The sequence below is a fragment of the Oncorhynchus clarkii genome, chromosome 17 (genome assembly GCF_045791955.1).
Source record: "Oncorhynchus clarkii lewisi isolate Uvic-CL-2024 chromosome 17, UVic_Ocla_1.0, whole genome shotgun sequence".
Classification (NCBI taxonomy): Eukaryota; Metazoa; Chordata; class Actinopteri; order Salmoniformes; family Salmonidae; genus Oncorhynchus; species Oncorhynchus clarkii.
The window spans coordinates 50714917-50735354 of record NC_092163.1 but is presented as its reverse complement, the minus strand read 5'-3'; the positions used below and the strand labels follow the sequence as shown (position 1 = coordinate 50735354).

Here is a 20438-nt window from a genome sequence, read left to right as displayed (position 1 = left end):
CACACAGATGTCCTCCCATTAAGATTGGTGTGTCTCGACATTGAAGGCCAGTTTGATCTTCAAATAGCTTGGATTCCTATACGCAACTCTGTGTATTTTATATAGCCTGAGTTAAACTCTGTGTCTTTAGCTCTGTGGAGCAGCTGCACTGTCAATTGTTATACGGCCGTTAAAACGCCACACTCCATACTAACCCCAGAGCCATATGCATTTTACATGAGAGCAAATGAGGTGAAAGAATTTGGTAAAGTGATAAGACCAATTACTGTGCAGCACAGGAGCCACCTAAATGCCTGTTTAACCAAGAAAAACACTGTTTTCGTCAATGCTTAACAAAGCAGCTGAATTATTGAGGAGCAGGTCACGTAGCAGAGGGAGTAAAGCAGCACAACTGCATTGTGGGCTATTTTTGTAGAACAATTATAAAGGCATTGTTACTCATCATAATATGCTGTTCACTGGCTGCCCATTAACAGAGAAATATAAAAAGAAACCCAATGAACATGTATTGTATAATTGTGTTCACCAATATGCATCCTTGTCTAATGTTTTTAAGTCTCTTCTTTGCATGTGGTTAGTGCTCATCTTTACCAATGCTCCACAGTGGAGTCAACAGACAGAGAACTGCTGTGCTCTGCTGTTTATATGCTAAGCTATACTGTTCAGTGGTGTGTAGATTCAGAGAGGTTAGTAGAGGTGTTGTGAGGATAACCCCTCCAGGACCAGGTGACTTATCTGCTCTGACTAGATGGACAACCTTATCTACCACTCTGTCCTCCATCTGAGAGCAGAGCCCATCTCAGTCCCATCATCCCTGATTAAACTTCTCGCCCCAGACTGAGTAGGTTAAGTAAAAGCATGTTGGCTCCCGGGCTCGCCAGCCAGCAAAATGGATCTCCTCCAACCAGGAACACGGGCGATGCAGAATTGCGACACAGGGAAAAGGGCAGGGGAGGAGGAGGGAGGAAATCGTACATCCTCCCGCCGTAATGAAAAACGTTCGTGCCAGGTGCGCCATTTGGATTACAACAGGCCAGTTAATCTATCTCCGATTTCTATCTTTATTTCCTCCGCGGTGGGAGGAAAATATCAGACAGTGTCGGAGGAGGGGGAGCGGCACTACCGGGAGACAATGGATGCGCTGATCTATTTATTATTGGTAATTAATGCACGTGGGTGGTAACTTCTTTGGCTGTCAAATCAGGGAGTTAAAATGATGTGGCGGACAAATGGATCAGCATAGCTGGGAAACAGTCGGGGCGTCGATGGGCCGTAAATCTAATGATAAATGTTGGCCATCCATTATTCATATGCTCTTTCTGTGTTAAATACAGAGCACAGCACATTTACTACTGCAAGGCCTAGGCAGAGAACATGTGAAGCAGTTTAAGCATGTAGCGACAGGTGGATTGATGGAGCGCTCTCATCTCTCTCTCTGCCTGTCTGTCTGTCTCTCTCTCTCTTTCTCCCTCTCCCTCTCTCCCTCTTCCTCTCTCTCTTTCTCTCCAACTAATACAGCCATTGTAGATGTACATCCATTAAGTCAGTGTGTGTTGTCGATACTGCTGTGTTGGAGTGTGATTGAAGTCTGTTGTGTCCTGAAGCTGTGGAGGTCTAGGAGGTTAATTACTTCCTCAATAGAATATATGTCTCAGCTTTCATGTCATCTTTATTAGTCACAACAACACTACCGAAGCACAAGTCCGGACATGTCCAGGAAATACGTTGATGCCCTGTACTTTGAACACTCTTGGTGCTTTTAGAGACGATTTGTAGTGACATTTGCGAAAAGCCGCCAAGGATTTTTATAAATCACCTCTGCTCTATGTTGGTCCCTGCTGTTGGTTAACCGATGTAATTCATCATTTGTATTCACCTTGATTGTTGAATGGCTTCTACTTTTCTGAGATGGACAGTAATTAATATCAGGCTTTAAATAGCTGCTTGACAATAATTATGCTAGTGATTGTGCTAGCGCTAGAGCGGTTTGAAACTGAGAGAACCATTACTTCCTGTAACCATTACTTCCTGTAACCATTACTACCTGCAATAGTGGCAAATTCTTCCCTACTGGTTATATTCACAGGAATTACTCATTTGTAGAGTCTGAAATGATTATGCCATCAGATTGTAATCAACATAATTCACTTAACTGTATTCCCAAGTGACTGGCTACTCTGGTGTGTTTCAATGAGCTGGGGAGAGAGATCTTCTTGATTGTTATATCAGTCTCGGTACAACGATTGCAGCTAGTAGTTATTATTATCTTGCATGTATGTGCCTCATCTGTCAAATCAGTCTCGGTACATGTAAACACTTCACTCTGCCTGTCACAGTGATGCCACAGTATCTATCGCTTTTATACTGCAGGAGCATCTCTGGAATTCAAAGAGAAATGGCCCTGGTTTCTCCTCGTGTCCTCACCACCCTCAGGCTATAAAGGTTTACAGATCTGTGCAAAGGCAGTGGAGAGATCAGACACTCGGGAATGAGCACCCGTTTTAGTGGCTCCGACACGCGTACGTAGCTAGTGGTCATTTATTTGCAGTTTAGTTGCTTTTGACACATTTTCCCTCTTTCTCTGTCTGTCTCTGTCTCTCCCTTGCTATCTCTCTCTACGTCTTTCTCCATCTATAACTCTCTCTCTTTGTCATTCTCTATTTGTCACCGCCCATCCTGTCTCTTCTTCTCTCTGCTGACACTCTTTCCCTCAGAGACGGCGGTCGGTGTGCGGCTTATTGTCTTTGTCTCTTTCCTCCTGCTCCTATTATCTGGGAGGGTTCAAGGGCAATGTGGCTGTGGCTCATTTGCATATGACAGTAGTCCTGGGGACTGGGGAGGGCTTCATGTGTAGCAGGTGATTCATATCATGCCTATTTTTAACAAGATTAGATTAAAACTAGGTCTGTCAAATGATTTTTTTTTAATTAATTGCGATTAATCGCATTCCATTCTGTAGTTAATTGCGATTAATCGCATTCCATTCTGTAGTTAATTGCGATTAATCGCATTCCATTCTGTAGTTAATTGCGATTAATCGCATTCCATTCTGTAGTTAATTGCGATTAATCGCATTCCATTCTGTAGTTAAATGCGATTAATCGCACATTTTTATTTTGCTCAAATTTGGTGCTAAATAAAGATTTTGCCTGCCACATCAGTACCTTGTTAGAGGTTGTTTTCACTCTCTGGGCATATTGTACAGAGGAAGAGCACAGCTTTATCATCTGAAAATGTCAACATGCTTGTTTGTCTTTGCAACTGGCTCAGTGAAAAGAAATAGGAGGGCGACTGTAGTGTACGGTCACAGGTTTATGTTCTGTGGAATTCATGACATTGTTGGACAAGTTTTATCCTTAGAGCCAGTTGATTTTTTCTTATAGCCAAACCTCCAATCAGTAATTGGGAGAACAATCATTTTGAATGGCTGAAGCTTTAAATGCCTGGAATGGCAACTGCTCGGCCTCCAACCGCAAGGCACTAGAGAGGGTAGTGCGTATGGCCCAGTACATCACTGGGACCAGGCTTCCTGCCATCCAGGACCTCTATACCAGGTGGTGTCAGAGGAAGGCCCTAAAAATTGTCAAAGGTCTCCAGCCACCCCAATCATAGACTGTTCTCTCTGCTACCGCACGGCAAGCGGTACCGGAGCGCCAAGTCTAGGTCCAAGAGGCTTCTAAACAGCTTCTACCTCCAAGCCATCAGACTCCTGAACAGCTAATCAAAGGGCTACCCAGACCCCTCTTTTACACTGCTGTTACTCTTTGTTTATTATCTATGCACAGTCACGTTAACTCTACCTACATGTTCATACTACCTCAACTAACTGGTGCCCCCGCACATTGACTCTGTACCGGTACCCCCAGTATATAGCCTCGCTATTGTTATTTTACTGCTGCTGTTTAATTGTTTGTTACTTTTATCTATTTTTTACTTAACTTTTTTTTTTCTTAACTTTTTAAAGCATTGTTGGTTAAGGGCTTGTAAGTGAGCATTTCACTGTAAGGTATTCGGTGCATGTGACAAATAAAAATGTATTTGATGTGTGTATGTGCATGTTTGTGTGTGAGGACGTGTTTAATTATATAGACCAGAAGTCCCCACAAGAATAGCATTTCCGCGGAGTGGAATTCCATCTTGTTGTGACATCTTGTGCGAGTGACTCCTTATTTTGCCCATGTGCAACTTGCTGTTGTCCCAGCATTTGTTGGGCTGTGTTAGAAAAGCCCTGAAAAAAAAATGCATTTGGCTCGGGCGCTGTTCTGTAGGGACACTGTGATGTGAGACTGTGCACAGTGCAGGGCAGGTGTCAAAAGGCAGATGTCATGCAGCTGCAATCATGTTCCGTGCACTGTCTGTGCAAACTGTGGTAACTTTGTTTTCAATGTTCCACTGCTTTGCTAGATCCATGAAATGCCCGGCGCACTTTTTGTCTTCATTATGGCCAGAGCATGTGAATGCAGTTTCCAGTTTTCTTCGATGTGGTCCAGCACCCTCTTCTAGCTTAGCCTGCTGAAGATGTCCTCCATTGCTTCTAGTAACATTACTTGTATTGTTGGTGTCGACAGTATGTTTTCGCTTGTAAATGATAACGAAGACTCAATGTACTTCGGCAATAAACGTATTCAGCATGGCAGTTGATGCAAATGACTTTAGGTTTATCCAGAGAGCCATCTGGGGAGTGATTTGAAATTGAATTTGACATTTAAAAGCACCTGCATTCTCCATCATTCATTCATACAAGTAGCTAGCTAGTAAAGTGGTTGTCAAACTAGCGCATCGTCAGCCAGGGCTTAAATTTGAACTATGGATGGTTCAGGGTGTCAAACTAAGAAAATGCATTAATGGCGTCAATTTTTTTTACGGCATTACAAATGTAAGCATTAACACTGTATTAACACGTTCACTTTGACAGCCCTAATTAAAACCAATCAATCAGCATGGTTCACACTGCCCACCATGCCCAATGAAAAATGAATCACCTGCCCTCTCCTCCCCCCTCTCCCATTCTCTCTCATCCCCTAAATTGGAGAGGGGATTGCACACCTCCACAACCCACTGCCTCTATTCCTCTACCTCCTCCACAGGGCACAATACACCCAGCACTTACAACACTGAAACATGGTGCCCCCACAACCCATTCTATGTCCTATAATATGTCCTCTGTGTGAATCTGTGGCTGTACTATACATATAGTAAAGCTGTCAATTCTCTGGAATGTCTTGGGCATTAATTAAAAGCTTAGCAGCACAATTATGAATTATGAAAGCCTAATGTTCTCTTTAGGGTAAATGTTCTAGAATATTTATAAACTCCCCTCTTTCACACAGCCACTTGCCTCCACCCAAGGAGACTGGTGACATAGACATCTGTAGTTGGGAGAGATGATGACCTTCTTGGACTCTGTGGTACAGAAATCTTTGAGACTTGCTGGCGTGGGAGCACAGTGTGTGGTCAATCGCGGTTCATGGCATTATCTAAACAACCATGCTTTACCATTTCAAAGAGCGAAGAACATAGAGAAATGGTTTATTGAGATTGGTGTGGAAGAACTTGACTGGCCTGTGCAGAGCCCTGACCTCAACTCCATCAAACACCTTTGGGATGAATTGGAACGCGGATTGTGAGTCAGGCCTAATCACCCTACATCAGTGCCTGACCTCACTAATGCTCTTGTGGCTGAATGGAATGAAGTCCCCGCAACAATGTTCCAAAATCTAGTGGAAAGCCTTCCCAGAAGAGTGGAGGCTGTTATAGCAGCAAAAGGAGGGACCAACTCCATATTAATGCCCATGATTTTGGATGTCCACATACTTTTAGTCATGTAGTGTAATTCAATCACTATGAAACTGTGACTTCTCGATATCACACTCCTGGCTTTTATATTCCGGGGCCTCGTTTGGATCACTCCGCTTCCAATGGTCCTTTGTGAGACGCATTTTCAACCCTCCGGTCTCGCTCCAATCTCTTGGCACATCAAGGTGGATTCGCTTCCACATGGATTGGCGCTCTAAGCATGTGTGTAATCACCAAACATCTGCGACTCATTTAGAATACTTTGGCGAATTTCAGAGGTGAAATATTCCAGAGAGGGAGGCTAAAGGCCCTAAATGTTTTCCTTTTCATGGTGTCGGAGTGTGGGGTATTTGAATTTGAATCTTAAGTCGGCTATTCACCCCCCAGGTCTCTGGGCACCTTCCGGGTGGGCTAGGGAGATAGCAATGATGTTTACCAAAAACGTGTCTGGGTTCCCTTTGTTTGAATCCCAGATTGAGCCATTAGTCTTACTCGTTATCCGTCTGATCAGTTGAATGAATGTGTGTAGGCCTACTTTTGGTCATGTAGTGTTATTTAAGTGCTGTCTGTCTTCCCAGTAGCCTACGTGGTGTGTGAACTGCTGACTGCTCATAACTCACAGTTGATTGTTGACACATCAACCAGGATTAAGGGGGCAGGGCAATTTGTGACTTGTTTTGGTAATCAGTGGCTGTATTGCCTCTCCTAGGCAATCGGCAATTACTACAGGGAGGTGTGCTCTTCACCTCTGCTAGACAATTAGCAATTTGTTTTAGTACTTCAGTCTCCCCTAGTTTCTCAGCGGTAGCCGTGTAAGCGGAGGCTGTGTCAGTGGCAGTCTTGTCGCCGAAATGAAGACGGTTCTGCCGAGTTGTTCTGCCAAGTCGTTCGAGGAAGGAAAGAGACATCTTCCTCACCATTCTCGCACTTGAGTATTTTACAGTTATTTTCAGATGATCTAGTTTTGCTCTTTTGTAGCTTTGGCAACTATGTGTGTGTTTTCTATACCTGTTCGCTCCTTTCCCTGTAGGTTTTACAGACGCCCCCTGCACGCACAACACGTGTGGAATTCCGGGTCTCTGGCAGCGTTTGGAACTGTCGATCTGCGGTCAAGAACACAGAGTTTTTTTGCATTTTCTCTCATAGTCTGAGAGCATCTGGTCGTCGCGGTGGTGGCACATAGCTACTCATTTCTCCTAACTGGAGATTTTCTCTTTTCTCTGTCTCTCACCTGCCCATCTTCTCTTTTGAATTCCATGCTGTCACTGTCACTGTCACATTGTTGTCATCTATTGCCCACTAGGTGCCCTTGTAGAGTTTCTCAATGAGCTTGACACCTTGATAAACTCATTTCCTGACACTGGCTCACCGCTCTTAGTACTTGGTGACTTCAACCTCCCGACATCTGCCTTCGATTATTTTCTTTCCAACTCTCTCTTTCACCTCCTTGCCTCTTTTGACCTCACCCTTTCCCAGTCCCCTCTAACTCACAAGGCAGGCAATACGCTTGACCTCATCTTTACCCGAGACTGTCCGCCTACTAATCTTACTGCAACCCCCCTCCAGGTCTCTGATAAGTGTTTTGTTTCCTTTTCTGTCTCCCTTTCCTCCAACCCTATCCACTCAGCCAATACCCAGATGGTCATGCTCTGTCGCAATCTTCGCTCTCTCTCTCCCACTACTCTCTCCTCTTCTATCCTATCATCTATCTTTTCTGCTAAATCCTTCTCCCTCCTGATTCTGCCTCTATGACCCTACTCTCCTCCCTTTCTGCATCCTATGACTCGCAGTGTCCCCTTTCCTCCCAGCCGACACGAGCCTCCCCTCGTGCTCCGTGGCTGGGTGACTCATTGTAAGCTGGCAGCTAATTGTAAAATGAGGAAAATTAAACTTCATTCCCTCCTCTCGACCTTCTCTTTCTCTGTATCTGCTGCTTACCCCACTTTCTATCATTCCAAATTTTAACCCTAGGAAACTATTTTCCACTTTGTCCTCCCTCCTTAATCCTCCACCCCTCCCCTTACTCCTCCCTCTCTGCGGACGACTTTGTCAATCACTTGGAAAAGAGAGTTGAGGATATCCACTCCTCATTCCCTGAGCCTATTGAGTCCACTGGTCCCACTCACACAGAACTATCTGCTATGCAGATGACACTCAATTACTTTTCTCCTTCCCACCTTCTGACACCCAGGTGGCGGCATGCATCTCTGTGTGCCTGGCAGATAAATCAGCTTGGATGTCGGCCCACCACCTTAAGCTCAACCTCGGCATGACGGAGCTGCTCTTCCCCCCCCCGGTGAAGGCTTGCCTGTTCAAAGACCTCTCCATCACGGTTGATAACTCCACAGTGTCGCTCTCCCAGAGTGCACAGAACCTTGGTGTGACTCTTGACAACACCCTGTCGTTCTCTGCCAACCTCAAAGCAGTGACTCACTCCTGCAGGTTCATGGCACCCCAATGGTGGAATCAGCTTCCCCCTGAAGCTTGGACTGCAGAGGCCCTGCCCATCTCCCCGAAAGCACCTGAAACCACACATCTTCAAATAGTATTTTAAATAATCCCCCTCCTCACCTCAACACCCCTCCCCTTCTAGCTCTGACTTTGCCGATAGCTACTTTATTGAGGAAAAGAGTACTTACTATACCTGTGGTTGTCCCACCTAGCTATCTTAAGATGAATGCATTAACTGTAAGTCACACTGGATAAGAGAATCTGCTAAATTACTAAAATGTTAAATGTCTATAGCATTTATTCACATGGTAATTGGAGTCAGATTGATGAATGTAGTTTATTATTCAACAACATTTTAACCCAACTACAGATACAGCATATGTACATGGTTTGTTAATGGACTTGCATGGAGGAACTTATCTCACAGAAATTCATATTCATTCACCAGACACATAAATTATAGTGGAGTATTATGTCAGCATACTGGTAGGGCTTCATCATGTCACTCCTCCGCTTATCTGATTCCTTCTGCCCATCTGCAAAACACACAGCTTATCATTGGACTGGGCTCTTAACGTAATGGTATAGTTGACTGGTGTATCAGTCGTGGGAATGTGAGAAGCTTACGGCTCTCATTTTAAAGCTGCAGAAACATGGTGATCATTGGGTTTGCGGAATTCAAGCGCAACAAAACAGGTTGCCTTGAGAAGCCTAGTGTGCTGCTTTTCTTTTTAGGGAAGGTTCTTCTAAAGTTCTCTAAAGGTTGTCCCTCGAAGGAGTAATGTGCCCCTGCTCTAAAGAGGATTCCATTTGCTGAAACTGATCCTCAATCAAAGGTCAATCGATGCTGCTGAATGGATCACAGCACTTGTGGAATATCTGTATTTACTGTGGCTTCAGAAAGTATTCACACCCATTGACTTTTAAAAAAAACAATTGTGTTACAGCCTGAATTTAACAACACCCCATAATATCAAATTAGAAGTATTTTATGTATTTTTAATTTCTTACAATTAATAGCAAATGAAAAGCTGAAATGTCTTCAGTAAAGAAGTATTCAACCCCTTTGTTGTGGCAAGCCTAAATAGGTTCAGGAGTAACAATGTGCTTAATAATTCACAAAAAGTTGCATGGACTCACTCTGTGTGCAATAATTATATTAAACATGATTTTTGAATCACTGTACTCCACACATACAATTATTTGTAAGGTCCCTCAGTCGAGCAGTGAATTTTAAACAGATTCAACCACAAAGGCTAAGGAGGTTTTCCAAAGCCTGGCAAAGAAGAGCACATATTGGTAGATGGGTGAAACAATAATAAGATATTGAATATCCCTTTGAGCGTGGTGAAGTTATTAATTACACTTTGGATGGTGTGTCAATACACCCAGTCACTACAAAGATACAGACGATCTTCCCAACTCAGTTGCCGGAGAGGAAGGAAACCGCTCAGGGATTTTTGAATACAAAGCATTCTGTTTGGGGCAAATCCAACACAACACATCCTTGAATACCACTCTTCATGTTTTTTTATATAAAAAAACTCCCTAGTCCTTGCCGATGCAAAGCATATCCATAGCATGATGCAACCACTACCAAATGGAATAGAGCTAAGCCCAGGCTAAATCCTAGAGAAAAACCTGGGTCAGTCTGCTTTCCAACAGACACTGGGAGACAAATGCACCTTTCAGCAGAACAATAACCTAAAACACAAGGCCAAATATACACTGGAGATGCTTACCAAGATGACCATTGAATGTTCCTGAGTTGCCTAGTTACAGTTTTGACTTAAATTGGCTTGAAAATCTATGGCAAGACTTAAAAATGGCTGTCTAGTAATGATCAAACAATCAACTTGACAATTAGCTTGAAGAATTGTTTAAAGAATAATGTGCAAATATTGTACAATAAAGGTGTGCAAAGCTCTTACCCAGAGAGACAAAGGTGATTCTAACATGTATTGACTCAGGAGTGTGAATACTTATGTAAATTTGATATTTCTGTATTTAATTTTCAATAGAATTTGCTCAAATGTAATTATGGGGTATTGTGTGTAGTTGGGTGAAGGAAAACATCTATTTAATCAATTTTGAATTCAAGCTGTAACACAACAAAATGTGGAATAGGTCAAGGGGTATGAATACTTTCTGAAGGCACTGTATCAATCCTAATTGATTAGCTCACTACTCTGTGCGAGGTTACACAGCATATCAATGTTTGTATCCAGGTTTTCTCATAGTGTGTAAACACTTTTATTTTAATTACTGGAGTGTGTCTGTTTTTTTCCATGACAAAAGAGACTGGCTCATTAAATTAAGAATAATTGGTGTGTGAATGTATGTGTGTGTGTGCCTTTTCGTGTGTCCCCATGTCTGTGTCTGCTCATCCCTCACACAACCTTGTTCTAATCAAATCAAATCAAATTTTATTTGTCACATACACATGGTTACCAGATGTTAATGCAGGCAGTGGCTCGGGTGGTTGTTGTCCTTGATCATCTTTATGGCCTTCCTGTGACATCGGGTGGTGTAGGTGTCCTGGAGGGCAGGTAGTTTGCCCCCGGTGATGCGTTGTGCAGACCTCACTACCCTCTCGAGAGCCTTACGGTTGTGGGCGAAGCAGTTGCCGTATCAGGCGGTGATACAGCCCGACAGGATGCTCTCGAATGTGCATCTATAGAAGTTTGTGAGTGCTTTTGGTGACAAGCCGAATTTCTTCAGCCTCCTGAGGTTGAAGAGGCGCTGCTGCGCCTTCTTCACGATGCTGTCTGCATGGGTGGACCAATTCAGTTTGTCTGTGATGTGTACGCCGAGGAACTTAAAACTTACTACCCTCTCCACACTACTGTTCCATCGATGTGGATAGGGGGGTGTTCCCTCTGCTGTTTCCTGAAGTCCACAATCATCTCCTTAGTTTTGTTGACGTTGAGTGTGAGGTTATTTTTCTGACACCACACTCCGAGGGCCCTCACCTCCTCCCTGTAGGCTGTCTCGTCGTTGTTGGTAATCAAGCCTACCACTGTTGTGTCGTCCGCAAACTTGATGATTGAGTTGGAGGCGTGCGTGGCCACGCAGTCGTGGGTGAACAGGGAGTACAGGAGAGGGCTCAGAACGCACCCTTGTGGGGCCTCAGTGTTGAGGATCAGCGGGGTGGAGATGTTGTTACCTACCCTCACCACCTGGTGGCAGCCCGTCAGGAAGTCCAGGACCCAGTTGCACAGGGCGGGGTCGAGACCCAGGGTCTTGAGCTTGATGACGAGTTTGGAGGGTACTATGGTGTTAAATGCTGAGCTGTAGTCGATGAACAGCATTCTCACATAGGTATTCCTCTTGTCCAGATGGGTTAGGGCAGTGTGCAGTGTGGTTGAGATTGCATCGTCTGTGGACCTATTTGGGCGGTAAGCAAATTGGGTGTGCTGTTAAACGTTATGAGCAGTTATGAGCAGGGAGTGGAGTAATGGTCTCAAGCAGGTGGCTATCTCCTCCTGGAAAGAATATCTTTATATACTGTTGTGTGTAGTTCCGACTAGAGTGGGAGAGGAGAGAAATTATGTCATGCTTTAACACTGACCAAATTGGCTTAATGGTTCACAGCTCAGTTTATTGTTATGGGAGTAATACAGTGCTTATAGATGTGGTACATGGTCAAACTGACAAGTCTTTCTGGTCTACAGCAGCCGTCTTTAGAGAAAAACTTAGTTCTTCTTTAGAATAACTCTCCCTACATTGTTGACATGTGTTTTTTACATACAGAGCGGTTGAGCCTTAGACAAGCTCAGGAGTGGAGGGCAGATCTCATAAAATGCACTGCCTCTTGTCAATGGGAATTAAACATTCTCTCTCTCTCCTGCTCTGTCCCTCTCTCACTCTCTTTCACCCACCCCACAGGAGAGGCAGCTCCATGCCTGGCCATTCATTGAGATCAATACAGGGGACCTGACCCACTACATGGCTCCACTGTCCTCCCAGAGTGACTTCCACCACACTGGCTTCGTTGTGCCCGAGCTCATCACACAGACAGCGGCCAAGATACCGGTGACAGAGGAATCCTCGGACCAGGACAGAGGGACGGATATTGCAGGTACTCTAATCCCCTCCTCTCTCCATACAACCACTGAAACGTTCAAGCAACAAAGATGTTTTTTAGCTAGTTTCATAGCAAGAAAACATCAAAGAAGTTGAATTAGACTTAGGGTGGCCAGTAGAGGAAAGAAAGACAAAAGCATTGAACTGTTTCTTCCTGAACAGCTTGTTTGACTAAGAGGTTTGTTTGAAGTATTTGTTACTTAAGTGAGTTTGCAGATCAACAGGCTACACCTCTAGTCTAGTCTATCCCAAGGTAAGGCTGTGTGTTCGATTTCAAGAACTAACAAACAGCCAGGATGTAGCTGCAGGTATTTTTCAACGGGAGCTGCACTCAGTGCCCCACCACGTTGATTCCATCCAACAGCTGATATGAGTCCCTGTAATTGTTCTGTCACTGTAAGTACGTTTCTTCAAGCACAATTTGTTGGTCTTTTAAACTTGATAGGGCCTTCAGTTTAGCACAGTAGCGATATTGACTTTGTCTTTGCACAAATCATTTTGTAAGGGAAGCGGGTTAGTGTGTGTGCGGATAAGACTGTGTGGGCTGTAGGTGTAGACTAAGATGGCTTGACTGAGAGGAGGTGACAGAGGGGGAATGGGGAAGCAAGGGCTCACGGAGGCTCTTCTTCCTATAGTGCACTAGTTTTGTTAATCCAATGCCCTGTATTGTGGGGGTTATTGTCTTTCCTTTGTTCTTTTTCGTAATTATTGTTGACTGTTGTTGACTTGTCTTTCCTTTGTTCTGTGCCCATTCATGTAATGATGTCTGTGTAGGTGCAGAACTGGTTACCATGGTGAGAGTCTGCTATTGGTCATTAAGGAGGGCACTGCCCGCGTATTGATGATGAATTATACAAGCACAGACACCAGCGACATGCTGGGAGTTTGTGGCGTTCACAGCTTTTCATTTATTTGTCAACAACACCAAATTGAGACAAAAGGGTGTTCATTGGTAGAATTTTGTATTTGTTTAGGCATCAGACTTCAGAAAGCTCACTGAGTTCAGTTTACTCCAAATGTTGACTCTCTCTCCCTTTCCATGCATCTCCCTCTCCTTTCCTGTTGCTCCTTCCGCTCTCCCCTCCTCACCATCTCCCCTCTATCTATCTCTCTCCCTCTCTCTCTCTCTCTCTCTCTTTCTCTCTCTCTCTCTCTCTGCTTGGCCCTGTCATGTAGTGAGGATTTATGGCAGTGTGGGACGCTGTCTGGTGTACTGTGTTGTGACCTGAGGATCTTTCACTTTCACTCTAAATCTAAATTGCTTCAATAATCAATATGTCAGTCCCCCAGCAGTCTACAGTAAACAGTGGGTCAACGCAGTTCTGCAATACTAACAGCAAACATAAGCTGTGTGTGTGTGTCAAATCAAATAAAGTCACATTTTATTTGTCACATGCTTCGTAAACAACTCGTGTAGTGAAATGCTGACTTACAGGCCCTTCCCAACAATACAGAGAGAAAAATAGAGAAATAATAACACAAGGAGTAACTGTAACTTCGCTATATACACGGGGTATATAACAACGAGTCAACGTGCAGGGGTACGAGGTAATTGAGGTAGTCAGAAGTTTACCTACACCTTAGCCAAATACATTTAAACTCAGTTTTTCACAATTCCAAGTCAAAATTCCCTGTCTTAGGTCCGTTAGGATCACCACTTTACTTTAAGAATGTGAAATGTCAGAATAATAGTAGAGAGAATGATTCATTTCAGCTTTTATTTCTTTCATCACATTCCCAGTGGGTCAGAAGTTTACATACACTTAATTAGTATTTGTTAGCATTGCCTTTAAATTGTTTAACTTGGGTCAAAGCCTTCCAATAAGATGTGTGAATATTGGCCCATTCCTCCTGACTGAGCTGGTGTAACTGAGTCAGGTTTTTATCACGATAATCATTCGATAATGATAATTATCACGATATTAATAAAATAATGTTTTAAGGAAAATTGTTCCATGTTTGCGGCCAGGGAGCACGTACTTGGGGTCAATTAAATTGATAAGCCTCTTGAAACCTTCCTTTTTGACTGTGCTAATTGGTAGCATGTCTTCGACTGTGCTAATTGGTAGCATTTGTGATGTCTTTGTTTTTTTAATGTTTGCTTGTAGGGCATAAATGCTGTCCGTGTTCACTGCTTCGGGCAAACATCCCTAGATTGACTGGTGCTTGAGGAGCGTTTATCAATACCGTGGCGCGAACTCAAACTTCCTGCATGTTCCAAAGAGTGATTTTGCTTCAGATGTTGAAAAAGGTTTGTCGTATTACCAGACTTCGTAGCCACCTGTCTACGACACAATTTGCACCAAACATTGCTCTGTTCTTTGTCAGACTTCAAAAAGCCAAACCACTTTCAAATTACTGAGACAGTTGAACCCTTTTTATCAATAATTTATTTGTTGGAAGCTGCTCCTTCTCCATGGCTATCACTGCCACTGTTTTCGCCAACATCACTAATTTTTTGTGGTTAATAGTGGCTACTCCATTACTCGAGGTGCTAAGTGTTTTTTAGTGGTATACCTCTCCATGTCCATATTGTCACTTCTCTACACGTTCCTGCTGCGTCACAGAGGTAAAATGGACTGCTGTACCTAATTATTCTATATCGACATTATCGAAAATGAATCTAAATGTTTTATATCGTTATTGAGGGAGGTAATTACCTTGATAATTATTGATATTGATTTATCGCCCAGCCCTAGGATTGAGGTCAGGGCTTTGTGATGGCCACTCCAATACCTTGACTTTGTTGTCCTTAAGCCATTTTGCCACAACTTTGGAAGAATGCTTGGGGTCATTGTCCATTTGGAAGACCCATTTACGACCAAGCTTTAACTTCCTGACTGATGTCTGAGATGTTGCTTCAATATATCCACATCATTTTCCTACCTCATGATACCATCTATTTTGTGAAGTTCACCAGTCCTCCTGCAGCAAAGCAACCCCACAACATGAGGCTGCCACTCCCGTGTCTCACGGTTGGGATGGTGATCTTCGGCTTGCAAGCCTCACCCTTTTTCCTCCAAGCATAACGATGGTCATTATGGCCAAATAGTTCTATTTTTGTTTCATCAGACCAGAGGACATTTCTCCAAAAAGTACAATTTTTGTCCCCATGTGCAGTTGCAGACTGTAGTCTGGCTTTTTATGGTGGTTTTCGAGCAGTGGCTTCTTCCTTGCTGAGCGGCCTTTCAGGTTGTCGATATAGGACTTGTTTTACTGTGGATATAGATACTTTTGTACCTGTTTCCTCCAGCATCTTCACAAGGTCCTTTGCTGTTGTTCTAGGATTGATTTGCCCTTTTCGCACCAAAGTACATTCATCTCTAGGAGACAGAATGTGTCTCCTTCCTGAGCGGTATGACGGCTGCGTGGTCCCATTGTGCTTATACTTGCATACTATTTTTTTGCACAGATGAATGTGGTACCTTCAGGCGTTTGGAAATTGCTCCCAAGGATGAACCAGAATGTGGAGGTCAACAATTTTATTTTTTTGGCTGATTTCTTTTGATTTTCACATGATGTCAAGCAAAGAGGCACTGAGTTTGAAGGTAGGCCTTGAAATACATGCACAGGTACACCTCCAATTGACTCAAATGATGTCAACAAGCCTATCAGAAGCTTCTAAAGCCATTTAAATGCACAGTCAACTTAATGTATGTAAACTTCTGACCCACTGGAATTGTGATACAGTGAATTATAAGTGAAATAATCTGTCTGTGAACAATTGTTGTAAAAATGACTTGCAGGAAGTAGATGTCCTTAACGACAAACTATAGTTTGTAAACAAGAAATGTGTGGAGTGGTTGAAAAACAAGTTTTAATTACTCCAACCTAAGTGTATGTAAACCTCCGACTTCAACTGTATGTGCATGTAGGTAGGGATTTGATTTATTAGGATTCCCATTAGCCAACAACAACGGTGACAGCTAGTCTTACTGGGGCCCGACAAATAGCTAAAATAACATTACAGAAAAAATACTTTACAATTTGCATAAATGTAAAATAGTGTGAGTGTGTGTGTGTGTGTGTGTGCATCTATCAGTTACACATACATGTCAGTACATACACACAACAAGTAGGTCACATTGGGGAGAGGCGTTGTGCCGTGAGCTTTATTTGTTTTTTGAAAACAGGTTTGCTGTTCACTTGCACTATATAAGATGGAAGGGAGCTCCATGCACTCATGGCTCTGTATTATATTGTACATTTCCTTGAATTTGTGCTGGACCTGGGGACTGTGAAAAGACCCCTGGTGGAATATCTGGTGGTGTAAGTGTGTGTGTCAGTGCTGTGTGTAAGTTGACTATGCAAACCATTTGGAATTCCCATGCATCCCATGGCATGCATAGTGTTAATATTAGCCCTCTGATTACAATAAAAGAGCAAGACGAGTGGCTCTGTTCTTTCTGAAGCTTAACTAGGTCTTCTTTGCAGCGCTTGACCAAATTACTGGACAAAATAACAATTTAATGAACTATTTAGCAGTCTAATGGCTTGGGAATAGAAGATGTTCAAGGTCCTGTTGGTTCCAGACTTCGTGCATTGGTACCGCTGGCTGTGCAGTAGCAGAGAGAATAGTCTTTGACTTGGGTGACTGGAATCTTTGACGATTTTTCGGGCCTTCTTCTGACATCGCCTGGTATAGAGGTCCTGGATGGCAGGGAGCTCAGCCCCAGTGATGTACTGGGCTGTACGTACTACCCTTGGTAGCGCCTTGCGGTTTGATCCCAAGCAGTTGCCATACCAACAGGTTATGCAGCCAGTCAAGATTCTCTCAATGCTGTGCTGCTGAATAACTTTTTGAGGATCTGAGGGCCCATGACAAATCATTTCAGCCTCCTTAGGGGGAAGAGACGTTGTCATGCCTTCTTCACGACTGTGTTGCTGTGTGTGGACCATGATAATTCCTTATTGATGTGGACAACGAGGAACGTAAAGTTCTCAAACCGCTCCACTACAGTCGCATTGATGTGGATGGGGGTGTGCTAGGCCCTCTGTTTCCCGTTGTCCACAATCAGCTCCTTTGTCTTGTTGATGTTGAGGGAGAGGTTGTTGTCCTGGCACCATACTGCCCGTTCACTGACCTCCTCCCTATATTCTGTCTCATCGTCAGTGATCAAGCCAACCACCGTCAGGAATTTCAGAATCTAGTAGCAGAAGGGAGAGTTCAGTCCCAGGGTCCTGAGCTTAGTTTTGAGCTTGGAACAACTATGTTGTTGAACAATGAGCTATAGTCAATGAACAGCATTCTCACATCGGTGTTCCTCTTGTCCAGGTGGGAGAGGGCAGTGTGGAGTACCACAGAGATTGCGTCATCTGTGGATCTGTTGGGGCGGTATGCAAATTTGAGTGGGACCAGGGTGTCTGGGATGAGGGTGTTGATGTGAGCCATGACCTGCTTGAAAAATGTAGGTATCAGGGAGAGGTTGAAAATGACAGTGAAGACACTAGCCAGCTGGTCAGCGCATGCTCTGAGTACGTGTCCTGGTAATCTGTCTGGCCTTGTGAATGTGAATCTGCTTAAAGTTCTTATTCATGTAGAACATCTGGTTTTCTCATGCCTGGTGCAGTGTTGCTTGCCTCAAAGTGAGCATAGAAGGCATTTAGCTCGCCTGGTAGGCTTGTGTCACTGGGTAGCTCGTGGCTGCGTTTCTCTTTGTAATCCGTGATAGTTTACAAGCCCTGCCCATTTGGCCAGCGTCAGAGATGGCGTAGTAGGATTCGATCTTAGCCCTGTTTTGACTGTTTGAAAGCTTGGGGATTTCTTCTAAACTTCCGGATTAGTGTCCCGCTCCTTGAAAGTGCCAGCTCTAGCCTTTAGCTCAGTGTGGATGTTGCCTGTAATCCATGGCTTCTGGTTGGGATATGTACGTACGGTCACTGTGGGGGTGACGTCATTGATGCACTTATTAATGAAGCCGGTGACTGACGTGGTAAACTCCTCCTATATGTTATTGGGTGAATCTCGGAACATATTTCAGTCTGTGCCATCGAAACAGTCCTGTAGTTTAGCATACGCTTCATCGGACCATTTCCGTATTGAGCGCGTCACTAGTACTTCCTGTTTGAGTTTATGCTTGTGAGCTGGAATCTGTGTGTTGATTAAAGTTGATCTAGAGTTTTGACGGCTCTAGTTACAAAGGTGAAATGCTGGTAAAAACGAGTTAAGACTGAGTTCAGTTTCCCTGCATTAAAATCACCGGCCACTAGGAGTGACGCCTCTGGATGTGCATTATCTTGTTTGCTTATGGCCTTATACAGCTCATCGAGTGTGGTCTTAGTGCCAACATCGGATTGTGGTGGTAAATAGACAGCTACAAAAAATATAGATGAAAACTCTCTTGGTAAATAGTATGGTGTGTAGCTTATCATGAGGTATTCTAACTCAGGCAAGGAAAAACCTAGAGACTTCCTTAACATTAGAGATTGCGCACCAGCTGTTGTTAGGAAAGAGACAAATGCCTCCCCCTTAACCTTACCCAAAGCTGCCTTTTGGTCTTGCTGATCCGTAAAAGAAACAGCTAGATGTACAGTATTTTATCCATTTCCTTTTTCAGCCACGACTCTGAGAAACAGAGAATATTACAGATCTTCAGGTCCTTCATTGAATGGAACTTGTCCTTAAATGGAACTTGTCTAGCTTGTTCTCTAGTGGTTGTACATTTGCCAATAGAACACAGGGTAGAGGCTGTTTATTTACTCACCGACGTATTCTCGCTCGTTTACACTTTTTCTGCCATATCTTCCTCTTTCGAGTCCCACGGTTTAGGGCCTGGCCCGGGATGAGCAGTATGTCCCCAGCTGCCGATTCATTGAAGTAGAAATCTTCATCCAATTTGAGGTTAGTGATCGCTGTTCTGATGTCCAAAAGCTCTTTTCGGTCATAGGAAATGATGGAGGAAATATTATGTACAAAAAAATTAAGATCAGCATAAAAAAACACAAAATAGCAGAATTGGTCAGGAGCCCGTAAGACGGCAGCTATCCACTGCAGCACCATCTTCCTGAAGTGTGTGTGTTTGTGTCTTTGGTGGTCGTTTACAGATGCTACACGTCACACATTATGCTATTTTTTATGCCATCACTTTGGGATAATAATCACTCTGGACCACCAGTAAAGCAGAAATGTCATGATAGAAAGGCATACTCAACTTTAGAGAGAATTTTGTGAGACAATAAAGAGAGTTTGGAGCAACGGTTCCCAAACTAGGACTCACAACCCTATGTGGGGTCGCCTGACATGAAAATGGGGTCGCGGGAGAATTTCCTATTCCAAATCCTGAGGAAACAATCATATATAGAAAAAAAAATATTAGAATATTGTCTTTATCTCAAAATCATTGTAATGTGGTTAATCTTCAAAATATAAATTAAAATCTAAAAGATAAAATTCAATGAGAGAGCGCCCTAGATCGTGGGAAAAGGTCACACTTGACTGTTGCTCTTGAATCATTCCCATGGTAAATGGCTAGGCCCGCTATGCTATAAAACCACACACAGAGACTGATATTACTGGCCACAATTGATAAGGTGAAAATAATGTGTGGGGAGGCGTATGCACAGAAACTCACATCAATACCTTTGTCAGATAACACTGTTAATCAAAGAATATATGCCAGGAAACTGGCTGACCGACTCGAACTCTCCAGCTTATGCTCTCTAAATGGACGTTAGCTGAGGGTTGAAATTCCCATGTATTGACTTTTGTTCTCTATACATGTCAGGGGATGCTATTCACGAGGACATATTGTTCTATTTCACAATTCCTGGGCATGAAAGGGCACAGGGGATGTTCAGTGTGCTGCGTTGCTATATTGAGGATATTTTTTTTCCTCCATGGGATCAAATGGTGGGCTTTTGCACCGATGGGGCTCCATCTATTGCGGGATGGCGGGCAGATCTCTGCACTGTAGTTATGAATGTGTTTCCCCCATCCATCGCCTTGTGCGTGTTTCAGAAAACAGAAAACAGCATCAGTAAGTGTCCCACACTAGTTCTGAGTGCTCACCTCCAACACTTGGAAGAGCACTTTGGGACCTACTTTCCAAACCGTTTGACTGTGATCCTGGCTCAGTTGACATGCCGGTAAGTGAAATCGAACAGCT

At 43.6% G+C, this 20438-nt stretch overlaps 1 protein-coding gene across 1 annotated transcript in view; it reads left to right on the top strand.

Moving 5' to 3' along the window:
* The window catches only part of LOC139371046 (testis-expressed protein 264 homolog), a 157591-nt gene that overhangs the window by 124255 nt on the left and 12898 nt on the right, over positions 1 to 20438 (top strand). The window contains exon 3 of the mRNA XM_071111088.1: positions 12136 to 12328. Coding sequence (XP_070967189.1) covers positions 12136 to 12328 — 193 coding nt within the window. The remainder of the gene's footprint in view (positions 1 to 12135; positions 12329 to 20438) is intronic.